Below are 12,804 nucleotides of genomic sequence, written 5' to 3'. Positions count from 1 at the left end.
TCATTCAAACAGTTTTAGAAACTTCAGAGTGTTTTCTATCCAAATCTACTAATAATATGCATATGCTACCTTCTGAGCCTGAGTAGCAGGCAGTTTAATTTGGGCACGCCTTTCATCCGGACGTCAAAATACTGCCCCCTACCCTAGAGAAGTTAAAGGCACAGTCAACTTAGTGTATGTAAACTTCTGACCCACTGGAATAGTTATACAGTGAATTATAAATGAAGTAATCTGTCTGTAAACAATTGTTGGAAAAATTACTTATTTCATGCACAAAGTAGATGTCCTAATCGACTTGCCAAAACTATAGTTTGTTAACAAGAAATTTGTGGAGTGGTTGAAAAAGGAGTTTTAATGACTCCAACCTAAGTGTATGTAAACTTCCGACTTCAACTGTACTTCTTATTGTTGTTGCATTGTTGAGGAGGAACCTGCAAGTAAGCATTTAGTTAGACGGTGTATACCACATGTATCTTGTACATATGACTAATAAGACTTGAAATTGGGTGGTAAAGCAGAAACAGAGTGGGACTTAGTAGGGCTGGATCTTCATATGTAAATCTATTAACTTTGTTTGCATGTCGAGTGATTTCTGCACAGTTCATATTGTGGTTGAGGTCACGGACTTCTGTCACAACTGTTTGCTTTCTTTTCTCTTTCTTTCCGTCTCTCAGGCTCTGTATGAGCTGGTGAAATGCAGCTTTAATGCAGAGGAGGCACTGAGACGAATGCGCTTTAATGTGAAAGTATTCAGCGGTAAGACCATCCACGACACATTTATTACTGCTATATAGTAGGTAATATGTCATCTTACTGCAACATATTACTCGTGACAACAACTTTTTTGATTTTATTAGGATCTCCTATAGTCCTCATTTGGACTAATCTTTCAAGAGTCTATTAACTCATATCAATGACTCATTAATGGCACCAAATTATTATGATTATTTTTATATTTTTGGTATTTTACCCTTTTCTCCCCAATTTCGTGATATACAATTGCGATCCAATCATGACCTTGTCTCATTGCTGCACACTCAACGGGCTCGGGAGAGGCAAAGGTCGATTCATGCGGCCTCCGATAACATTGCCCGCCAAATAGCGCTTCTTAACACCCGCCCGCTTAACCCGGAAGCCAGCTGCACCAATGTGTCGGAGGAAACACTGTTCAACTGACGACCAGAGTCAGCCTGCAGGCGCCAGGCCCGCCACAAGGAGTCGCTAGAGCGCGATGAGCCAAGTAAACCCTCCCCTGGCCAAACCCTCCCCTAACCCGGACGACGCTGGGCCAATTGTGCGCCTCCCTATGGGACTCCCGGTCACGGCTGGTTGTGACAGCCTGGGATCAAACCCAGGTCTGTAGTGACAGCTCAAGCACCGTGATGCAGTACCTTACACCGCTGCGCCACTCGTGAGGCCGGCATCTAATTATTCATTGGAATTTCATATTTGAGGACAGAGAGTGAAGCACCCACCATCACTGTAGAGTCTTCTTAAGCAATAAGGCCTGAGGGGGTGTGGTATATAACCAATGTACCACGGCTAAAGCAGTTCTTATGCACGGCACAACGTGGAGTGCCTGGACACAGCCCTTAGCCGTGGTATATTGGCCATATATCACAAACCCTAGAGGTGCCTTATTGCTATTATCAACTGGTTACCAACATAATTAGAGCAGTACAAATAAATGTTTTGTCATACACGTGGTATACGGTCTGATATACCACGGCTGTCAGCCAATCAGCATCCAGGGCTCAAACTACCCAGTTTCTAAAACTCAATAACCACCCCTGTGTGTTAATTCTCTACAGCTGTTCTCTACAAACATTTTGTGTGGGACCGTGGAACTTCTATGGTTTCTTTGGAACTTAATCTTTGCTTTCCCTTGGAAATTTAATTATTTGATAGACCCACCACAAACCCATGTTACCAACAGCTTAAAATACACATATCTTGGCCTAGGTCAAATATTTAAGCTAACTCCCAGGGCTTGTAATCGTATTCATGTCAGCAGTCCTACTCTGAAAACCTTTTTGAATCTAGTGCCGGGACGATACCAGTATCGTGATACTCGTTAGTGTTGTGGAAAGAAAACAACACGAAGCGGGTGTAACTTCTTTAGGAAAACAGCCCTAATTTTGGAAACAAACATCATTATGTTGTCATCCAGAATCATATGAATTTATATTCCAGTTTCTAGCACATAATATTTTACATACAGCAGGTTTTAAAGGACCAAAGAGTTAGTTCTGCTTCGTTATTGCGATATTGGTATCGTGCTAGGCCTACTGTCATCTTGACTAACGCTACAAATAGTTTTGATCCTGAATTTCTGCCACACACATCCAAGCTGGGAGTGTAGTAAAGCTGGGAGTGTAGTAAAGCCCTGCATGGGCATTCATTGTAAGCCCGAGCCTGTTAGTAAATCCATTAGCTGCTCTTCTCTGTCTGTCACACGCTCCCTGCGCGCAGCTCGCTCTGCTCATGGCTCTCGTGAGTCTGTGAGTATCCATAGCAATGGCTCAGCCTGGGCTGCTCTGCTCAATGAAGAGTCATGAGAGAGCAGTTCGCCGTTACCTACTTTTTGTCACTCTAAACTCAGACAACTCAAGGAACATTTATTATTTTCTGCTAAATAATGTCTCCTGTTTTATATTTGATGAGGTTGAAGCACTTCTGACACCATGTTATGATCTTAGTCTGATATGACTGTACTGCGTAGCAGAGCACAAGCAAACAGCCCCTACCTGGCCTTTAACCCAATGTGTAATGTCGGGGGTCAGGTAGCAGAGCTCTAGAGTGTAGGTTAAAATGTAGCCTATTGTGCCCTCTCCAGTGTAGGCTGACAAATCTACCAACTTATGTTTGTTGCCTATGTTTTAGGCTTAATGTGAGTTTGATTCATTGGCTTGCAGTATTATAATATACACTATATATACAAAAGTATGTGGACACCCCTTCAAATTAGTGGATTCGGCTATTTCAGCCACACCCGTTGCTGACAGGTGTATAAAATCGAGCACACAGCCATGCAATATCCATAGACAAACATTACCCGTAGAATGGCCTTACTGAAGACCTCAGTGACTTTCAACGTGCCACTGTCATAGGATGCCACCTTTCCAACAAGTCAGTTCGTCAAATTTCTGCCCTGCTAGAGCTGCCGCGGTCAACTGTAAGTGCTGTTTTTGTGAAGTGGAAACGTCCAGGAGCAACAACGGCTCAGCGGCGAAGTGGTATGCCACACATGCGCACAGAACAGGACCGCAGAGTGCTAAAGAGCCTACCGCGTAAAAAAAACTTGTCCTCGGTTGCAACACACTACCGAGTTCCAAACTACCTCTGTAAGCATGAAATTAAATGGGTTTAGATGGCCGAGCAGCTGCACACAAGCCTAAGATCACCATGTGCAATGCCAAGCGTCGGCTGGAGTGGTGTAAAGCTCGCCGCCATTGGACTCTGGAGCAGTAGAAACACGTTCTCTGGAGTGATGAATCACGCCTCGCCATATGGCAATCCGACGGACAAATCTGGGTTTGGCGGATGCCAGGAGAACGCTACCTGCAGAAATGGTTTGTCAAGATCGGTGTGGAAGGACTTGACTGGCCTTCACAGTGCCCTGACCTCAACCCCATCGAACACCTTTGTAAAGAATTGGAACGCCGACTGTAAGCCAGGCCTCATCGCCCAGCATCAATGCCCAACCTCATAATGCTCGTGTGGCTGAATGGAAGCAAGTCCCCGCAGCAATGTTCCAACATCTAGTGCAAAGCCTTCCCAGAAGAGTGGAGGCTGTTATAGCAGCAAAGGGGGGACCAACTCTATATTAATGCCCATGATTTTGGAATGAGATGTTCGACGAGCAGGTGTTCATATACTTTTGGTAATTTAGTGTAGCTAGATAATGGAAATCAAGCATTCAGAGGAGTTTGTTAGATTTTGTTTTTAATTTAACCTTTATTTAACTAGGCAAGTCAGTTAAGAACAAATTCTTACTTACAATGATGGCCTACCCCGACCAAACCCGGACGACGCGAGGCCAGTTGTGCGCCGCCCACTGCGGTGGTCTAAGTGTGAATGGTGAATGGATTAATAGTAATCATCTTGACGTGGTTAGCTCCTGTAATATGACTCCAAAACAATTAATTTAAGTCTGTTCAGAGACAACTGCTGTTGTCTTCTGTGCAGAGGAGCTGTGTGCCTGGAGCGAGGAGGAATGTCGAAACTTTGAACATGGCTATCGAGTTCATGGGAAGAACTTCCACCTCATTCAGGCCAATAAGGTGAGCAGCACAGAAACTACCAACGTCAGGTTTGGGACGAACCTGATTTGCCACAAAGTTGAAATTCTCTTTTTTTTAAGTAATGGCCAAGACTGGCATAACCTGAGGTGTGCCTGTGCAAACCTGCTTGTCTCCATTGATCAGACAAGAAACTCACTGATTCATACCATAGCAAACAGCAAACCACACTGTGTTTATATGTCAGGTACGCACGCGTTCGGTGGGTGAGTGTGTGGAGTATTACTACATGTGGAAGAAGTCGGATCGCCACGAGTACTTCACTCAGCAGACCACTAAGCTGGGCCGCAAGAAGTACAGTCTGCAGTCAGGGAGCATGTGAGTAGCACTGCAGATATGACCCTGTCTAGACCTGAGAGTCGAGCCCCATTTCAATGCCAGCTGAGTTGGCAAATACTACCATCAAGTTGAGTAAAGTTTTAGAATTGCAGGCACTATTATGACACTACCATCTAGTTGTTGTTGTCATGATCGTCTCCTTAGCCTGGCATCATTCCCAGAATAATAGCTTATTTAAATAGAGCGCAGGAAAAGGAAATCCTGACACTGGACACAGTGGACACATTTTAATACCAGGTGTAGACGCACTGTACTGTGATGGGAATGTAATAGGATCATCTTGATCGGAATAAATAACAGGTGTGGAGAAGCAGAAGTAGTGTATCTCAATATAACATCCCCATTGTCATTGTTTTCAGACTCGAGATGTTTGATATGTTTAGCTGATATCATGCTGGGAGTCCTGGGTCGTGTTCAGTACTCATAACAATAACAAAATAGTTTAAATCTGAGAATGGAAATTAGTTTTCTTCTTGGACAAGTTCAGGTGTAGTTGGAACGGTTTTTCCTTCATAAGCCGTTTCCTTCTGTTTTGTGTTTTCCAGGGAGGATGGAGAGCAGGATGGAGAGGTTGGGGAGATGGAGGGGTGCTCCCAGATTCAGCCCTCCTCACATCCACCAGGCATAGACCTGGACAAGCAAGGTAACCCCTTCCCTGGTTACCCCATAGCCCCAGCCCTGGACCCTGCCCTTAGCCTTAGCCCCTTCTCTAGCCCCAGTCCTATAACACAGCCCTGGACCCTGCCCTTAGCCTTAGCCCCTTCTCTAGCCCCAGTCCTATAACACAGCCCTGGACCCTGCCCTTAGCCTTAGCCCCTTCTCTAGCCCCAGTCCTATAACACAGCCCTGGACCCTGCCCTTAGCCTTAGCCCCTTCTCTAGCCCCAGTCCTATAACACAGCCCTGGACCCTGCCCTTAGCCTTAGCCCCTTCTCTAGCCCCAGTCCTATAACACAGCCCTGGACCCTGCCCTTAGCCTTAGCCCCTTCTCTAGCCCCAGTCCTATAACACAGCCCTGGACCCTGCCCTTAGCCTTAGTCCCTTCTCTAGCCCCAGTCCTATAACACAGCCCTGGACCCTGCCCTTAGCCTTAGCCCCTTCTCTAGCCCCAGTCCTATAACACAGCCCTGGACCCTGCCCTTAGCCTTAGTCCCTTCTCTAGCCCCAGTCCTATAACACAGCCCTGGACCCTGCCCTTAGCCTTAGTCCCTTCTCTAGCCCCAGTCCTATAACACAGCCCTGGACCCTGCCCTTAGCCTTAGTCCCTTCTCTAGCCCCAGTCCTATAACACAGCCCTGGACCCTGCCCTTAGCCTTAGCCCCTTCTCTAGCCCCAGTCCTATAACACAGCCCTGGACCCTGCCCTTAGCCTTAGTCCCTTCTCTAGCCCCAGTCCTATAACACAGCCCTGGACCCTGCCCTTAGCCTTAGCCACTTCTCTAGCCCCAGTCCTATAACACAGCCCTGGACCCTGCCCTTAGCCTTAGTCCCTTCTCTAGCCCCAGTCCTATAACACAGCCCTGGACCCTGCCCTTAGCCTTAGCCCCTTCTCTAGCCCCAGTCCTATAACACAGCCCTGGCCTTGATCCCTGCCCCAGAGCATTCAAGTTTCGAGTTTATTCGCCATGTGCACAGGATACAAAAGGTGTACAGTACAGTGCAATTCTTACCTTGAGCGCTCTTTCCCAACAATGCAGTGATGATAATAGAGAGAAAAATAGAACAAAGCATTTAAAAAAACATGTTTGTAAAAAAATGTATAAAATGAAACAAACACTACAGCTTGTTTTAAGACTGAGGTCATAAGAGTTAGCTGGATCCATAAGTAATAGTCATACATGCCATCCACCCTCTCACCATTTCATATCCACCCCACTCTTTGTCTTATTATTATTTGTCTTGATTACATTGTTTGCCTCAATTTGATGTGTTGTATTCATGAACATATGATTTGAAGCATTTTGATGTATTGTTTTATCCCACCGGTGTGCATCTGTGTTTTCCCATTGGTTTGTGTGTTTTCCTGTGGTGTTTCTACCTTTGTGTTGGCATGGCGTTCCAGAGGAGGAGGGCCGTCCCCGTCGCAGACGAACGCCCCGCTTTCTCTTAAAGCCCTGAGCTCACTGCACACAGGCCACTCTAACCAGGCAGGGACACCAGGTAAAGACTCTAACCAGGCAGGGCCACCAGGTAAAGACTAACCAGGCAGGGCCACCAGGTAAAGACTCTAACCAGGCAGGGCCACCAGGTAAAGGCTAACCAGGCAGGGCCACCAGGTAAAGGCTAACCAGGCAGGGCCACCAGGTAAAGACTAACCAGGCAGGGCCACCAGGTAAAGACTCTAACCAGGCAGGGCCACCAGGTAAAGACTAACCAGGCAGGGCCACCAGGTAAAGACTCTAACCAGGCAGGGCCACCAGGTAAAGGCTAACCAGGCAGGGCCACCAGGTAAAGACTCTAACCAGGCAGGGCCACCAGGTAAAGACTAACCAGGCAGGGCCACCAGGTAAAGACTCTAACCAGGCAGGGCCACCAGGTAAAGACTAACCAGGCAGGGCCACCAGGTAAAGACTAACCAGGCAGGGCCACCAGGTAAAGAGTCTAACCAGGCAGGGCCACCAGGTAAAGACTCTAACCAGGCAGGGCCACCAGGTAAAGACGCTAACCAGGCAGGGCCACCAGGTAAAGACTCTAACCAGGCAGGGCCACCAGGTAAAGACTAACCAGGCAGGGCCACCAGGTAAAGACTCTAACCAGGCAGGGCCACCAGGTAAAGGCTAACCAGGCAGGGCCACCAGGTGAAGACTCTAACCAGGCAGGGCCACCAGGTAAAGGCTAACCAGGCAGGGCCACCAGGTAAAGACTCTAACCAGGCAGGGCCACCAGGTAAAGGCTAACCAGGCAGGGCCACCAGGTGAAGATTGACCAGGCCGAGCCACCAGGTAAAGACTCAAACTGTGCCTGACTTACAGTGAGGGAAAAAAGTATTTTATCCCCTCCTGATTTTGTACGTTTGCCCACTGACAAAGAAATGATCAGTCTATAATTTTAATGGTAGGTTTATTTGAACAGTGAGAGACAGAATAACAACAACAAAAATCCAGAAAAACGCATGTCAAAAATGTTATAAATTGATTTGCATTTTAATGAGGGAAATAAGTATTTGATCCCTCTGCAAAACATGACTTAGTACTTGGTGGCAAAACCCTTGTTGGCAATCAGAGGTCAGACGTTTCTTGTAGTTGGCCACCAGGTTTGCACACATCTCAGGAGGGATTTTTTCCCACTCCTCTTTGCAGATCTTCTCCAAGTCATTAAGGTTTCGAGGCTGATGTTCGGCAACTCGAACCTTCAGCTCCCTCCACAGATTTTCTATGGGATTAAGGTCTGGAGACTGGCTAGGCCACTCCAGGACCTTAATGTGCTTCTTCTTGAGCCACTCCTTTGTTGCCTTGGCCTTGTGTTTTGGGTCATTGTCATGCTGGAATACCCATCCACGACCCATTTTCAATGCCCTGGCTGAGGGAAGGAGGTTCTCACCCAAGATGTGATGGTACATGGCCCCGTCCATCGTCCCTTTGATGCGGTGAAGTTGGATCAACTACTTTTTCCCCTCACTGTACCTAGCACATACTCCCCACTGGAGTCCTGGGTGCACAGTGTTTAATAGGCAGTCAGATTCAACCAGTTTACACAAAATGTTTTTATTTCCTGTAAGGGTGAGAGAAAAAAATATACAGTATCACAGGAACCACTCACTTACAGTGCCTTCAAAACATCCTCATCCTTTTATCCGCAACAAGTCAGTTTGATGGAAAAACACCTCTGGTGGGAAATTGCTCAATTCATTTCAATGCAGATTTTATAATATTCACCAATTGGATGAATACCTAACTAGTAAGGGGAGAAAAGGGAACCACTGCCCAATGTCAGTAGCTGGGTTTCCATCCAATTGGTAGCTGTATTCCATGTGAATTTAAAAAATATGCAGAAAAAAAAGAAAAGCATTTTCCCACCAGAGACGTGTTTCCCTCAAACTGACTTGTTGCGGATAAAAACCTGGGTGTGATGACATATTGCACATACAGTGCATTTGGAAGATATTCCGACTCCTTGACTTTTTCTAAATTTTGTTAAATTACAGCCTTATTTCAAATGGATTAAATCATTTTAGAAACAGGTTTTTACAAATGTTTGCAAATGTATACAAAAAAATCGTAAATATCACATTTACAGAAGTATTCAAACCCTTTACTCAGTACTTTGTTGAAGAGTCTTTGGCAGCGATTACAGACTTGAGTCTTCTTAGGTATGACGCTACAAGCTTGGTACACCTGTATTTGGGGAGTTTCTCCCATTATTTTCTGCAGATCCTCTCAAGCTCTGTCAGGTTGGATGGGGAGCGTCGATGCACAGCTATTTTCAGGTCTCTCCAGAGATGTTCAATCAGGTTCAAGTTCGGGCTCTGGCTGGGCCACTCAAGGACATTCAGAGACTTGTCCCAAATCCACTCCTGCTTTGTCTTGGCTGTTCTTAGGGTCGTTGTCCTGTTGGAAGGTGAACCTTCATAAGTTACATAACAAAATGTAGATTACATTTTATTTTTTATTCAATAGATTTTTTTCCTCATCAATCTACACATTTATCAATTTTAGAATAAAGCTGTAACGTAACAAAATGTGTAAAAAATCAAGTGGTCTGAATACTTTCCGAATGCACTGTATATACAAAAGTAGTGGATTCTGTTATTTCAGGCACACCAGTTGCTGACAGGTGTATAAAATCGAGCACACAGCCATGCAATCTCCATTGACCAACATTGGCAGTAGAATGGCCTTACTGAAGAGCTCAGTGACTTTCAACGTGGTGCGAAGTGGTAGACCACACAAGCTCACAGAATGGGACTGCCATGTGCTGAAGCGCGTAGCTCGTAAAATTAATCTGTCCTCGGTTGCAACACTCACTACCGAGTTCCAAACTGCCTCTGGATGCGACATCAGCACAATAACTGTTAGTCGGGAGCTTCATGAAATGGGTTTCCATGGCCGAGCATCCGGACACAAGCCTAAGATCACCATGCGCAATGCCAAGCGTTGGCTGGAGTGGTGTAAAACTCGCCACCATTGGACCCTGGACTAGTGGAAACGCGTTCTCTGGACTGATGAATCACGCTTCACCATTTGGCAGTCCGACAGATGAATCTGGGTTTGGCGGATGCCAGGAGAACGCTATCTGCCCCAATTCATATTGCAAATGGTACAGTTTGGTAGAGGAGGAATATTGATCTGGGGCTGTTTTTTCATGGTTCGGGCTAGACCCATTAGTTCCAGAGAAGGGAAATCTTAACACTACAGCATACAATGACATTCTAGACGATTCTGTGCTTCCAAATTTGTGGCAACAGTTTGGGGAAGGCCCTCTCCAGTTTCAGCATGACAATATCTCCGTGCACAAAGTGAGGTCCATACAGAAATGGTTTGGCGAGATCGGTGTGGAAGAACTTGACTGGCCTGCACAGAGCCCTGGCCTCAACCCCATCGAACACCTTTGAGATGAATCAAATCAAAGTTTATTTGTCACGTGCGCCAAATACAACAGGTGTAGACCTTACAGTGAAATGCTTACTTAAAGGCTCTAACCAACAGTGCAAAAAAGGTATTAGGTAAACAATAGGTCAGTAAAAAAAGGCTATAACAGTAGCGAGGCTATATACAGGCACCGGTTAGTCGGGCTGATTGAGGTAGTATGTACATGTAGATATGGTTAAAGTGACTATGCATATATGATAAACAGAGAGTAGCAGTGGCGTAAAAGAGGGGTTCGAACGCCGACTGTGAGCCAGGCCTCATTGCCCGACCTCTCTATTGCTCTTGTGGCTGAATGGAAGCAAGTCCCCTCAGCAATGTTCCAACATCTAGTGGAAAGCCTTCCCAGAAGAGTGGAGGCTGTTATAGCAGTAAAAGGGGGACCAACTTCATATTAATTCCCATGATTTTGGAATGAGATGTTCGTTCGAGCAGGTGTCCACATACTTTTGGTCATGTAGTGTATTTCATTTTCAAGAAATCTGCTAACATTTCTAAAAACATGTTTTCACTTTGTCATTATATGGTATTGTGTCTAGATGGTTGAGGATTTTTTTTAAATGAAGTTCATAACTTATTTCATCTCCCTATTAACTGATTTTCCACGTTGTGGTGGTAGTACAACGTAACATTTGCGCATAAATGCGTTTCCACCGCAATTGTCACATAATCTATTTCACAGACAAACATATTATCCACCCTTGTCTAGCGTATTTTGTTTTGTCGACATTGGGAAATTTTACACAGCAAATGTGCTGTTTCCATCAGGCCGGTCAAGAGTTTTCTTTTTAATGCGTCAGGTAATTAATCAGCATGAAATGGTTGGATGGAAACCTGTTCGTGCCACATATGCTCTGTCTGTTACCGTTGAGGTAGTGATTGTTCCAGTCTCGCTTTAGTAATTCTTCTCTGCTTGTCTAGATGCTGAGATGGGGATGGAGGTGTTGGAGCTGTGTGGCGCTCCTTGCCCCAGCCCACTGAGGGAGCAGCTGTTCAGCCACTTCTCTCCACTCCCCCCTCTGGAGGACCTGCAGCAGGAGCCCTCTCTGAACTGTTCCAGCCCGGGCCACTGTACCACCTCGCCCCCTGCCCAGCTCCACCTCTCCTCACTGCCCTGCTGCAGCTCCCCGTGCACCCAAGCGGAGCCTCCTCTCCTGGGTTCTGGCTTCTACCAGCTGCAGCTGGGGCCTTTCCTTCCAGACGGTCTGTCCATGGGGCCAGAGGATGGGGCATCCCAGGGGTTGCAGGTAGACTTCTCCCTGCCCTCCATCCCCCAGACCTCACCCGCCATTGCCCCCTCAGTCTCCGCCACTTCTGACTTTGGGGCCATCAGCAGTTACCTGTGTCCCTCAGCCCTGTGCCCCCCTCCCGTCCAGCACCCCCGCTCTCTCACACAGTAAGGGGAGGAAGAAGGGTGTCTTTACTCTGGAGAACATTCCAATAACACCTGGGTTGTCTGTACTTCTAATTATTGCCTGTTGAAGTAACTTGGACCAGAGCTTACTCATGTGTTGGTGTGAAACTCCCCAGGAGAGAAACTATGTTTTTAACGGGGAGATGGGCATACCTGTATCATAGTGTTTACTAGGGAGGACTCCTACTGCATATAAGCACAATGGCTTACCTACCTGTCTGTTCTGGAAGGCCAGTCGTTCTACAGGGATGTTCCCAGTTCTTAGAGAATTCTTAGGTAATGTTGGTACTGGAAAAGCGGGTGGGCTTGTTGATAGCTCCAAGGCCAAAGCAATTATCCTGATGTTCTTTGCAGTGGCCTCCTCATCTTCCAGAGTAGAATTAGAGACAGATATAACATCCCTCACTGATTTCCCAACATTTACTGGGAACAATGAGCAGCAGACAGACAGCATGACCTGGATGCCATATTATAGTAGTATGTCCACAAGAGATGTTCCCCCTCTATCAGATCTGATAAGGCTGTTTCTATGAGCAGTGTTCAGTATGACTCTTCACCACTCTGACTGTGGACCTCTTAGGTAGGATCAGCCTCCCTGGTTCACTGTGGTTCCACCTCTCTTGAACATCCACAACTGAAACTGAAGGTTTTGTATACAGTCTATTTAAAAGGAAAGATCTGTATAACAATACCATGAAACAATGCTTTTGAGATTGTCACAATGTTTTTATTTCTTTTCGTTGTTGTTCAGAAATGTCTTGGAAGGTTTGCAATAAGAAACCAGAGTTTGCGATGGGAGTACTTTTGTGTTCTTTCTAGTTTATGTTGACATTTGAAAGGTCTTGTACAGAACCAAACTCTCACAATTGCCTGACAACCATGGTAGGCACGTTAGCCTGTGTTTTGCGCATTATTGTACATGTTACTGTAGGTAAGTCACTGAATACACAATTACTCAGGTTTTGTAGCCTCTGGCTTCTTCCATGTATCTCAACTCCTGTTGTGTGATTAAGTGTTGGATATTACCCTGAATCACACATGCAACCTTGGGGGTAACAGCCATTGAAAAAGCCCAGTGGCATTGAAGGACATCAACCCAAAACGTGTGTGTTCAGAAGGATGCAATATTAAGAATGTTGCAGATGGAGAATGTGATATATAGCTAGC

At 46.0% G+C, this 12,804-nt stretch overlaps 1 protein-coding gene across 2 annotated transcripts in view; it reads left to right on the top strand.

Moving 5' to 3' along the window:
* LOC106584411 (mesoderm induction early response protein 2) overlaps nt 1-12,435 on the top strand; it is a 30,481-nt gene extending 18,046 nt beyond the window's left edge. Inside the window, exons 8-13 of one of the 2 annotated variants that reach the window (XM_082968064.1) lie at nt 675-756; nt 4,189-4,283; nt 4,489-4,619; nt 5,186-5,283; nt 6,701-6,798; nt 11,145-11,433. In XM_082968064.1, coding sequence (XP_082824190.1) covers nt 675-756; nt 4,189-4,283; nt 4,489-4,619; nt 5,186-5,283; nt 6,701-6,756 — 462 coding nt within the window. In that variant the 3' untranslated portion in view covers nt 6,757-6,798; nt 11,145-11,433. Of the gene's footprint in view, nt 1-674; nt 757-4,188; nt 4,284-4,488; nt 4,620-5,185; nt 5,284-6,700; nt 6,799-11,144 lie in introns of both variants that reach the window. The other variant, XM_045706237.1, reaches the window with a different exon arrangement.
* The last annotated feature ends 369 nt before the right edge of the window (nt 12,436-12,804 follow it).

This window comes from Salmo salar, chromosome 23 (genome assembly GCF_965601325.2).
Source record: "Salmo salar chromosome 23, fSalSal1, whole genome shotgun sequence".
NCBI classification, from domain to species: Eukaryota; Metazoa; Chordata; class Actinopteri; order Salmoniformes; family Salmonidae; genus Salmo; species Salmo salar.
Note: the sequence above shows the minus strand (reverse complement) of the source record. Positions and strands in the feature narration are given on the sequence as shown.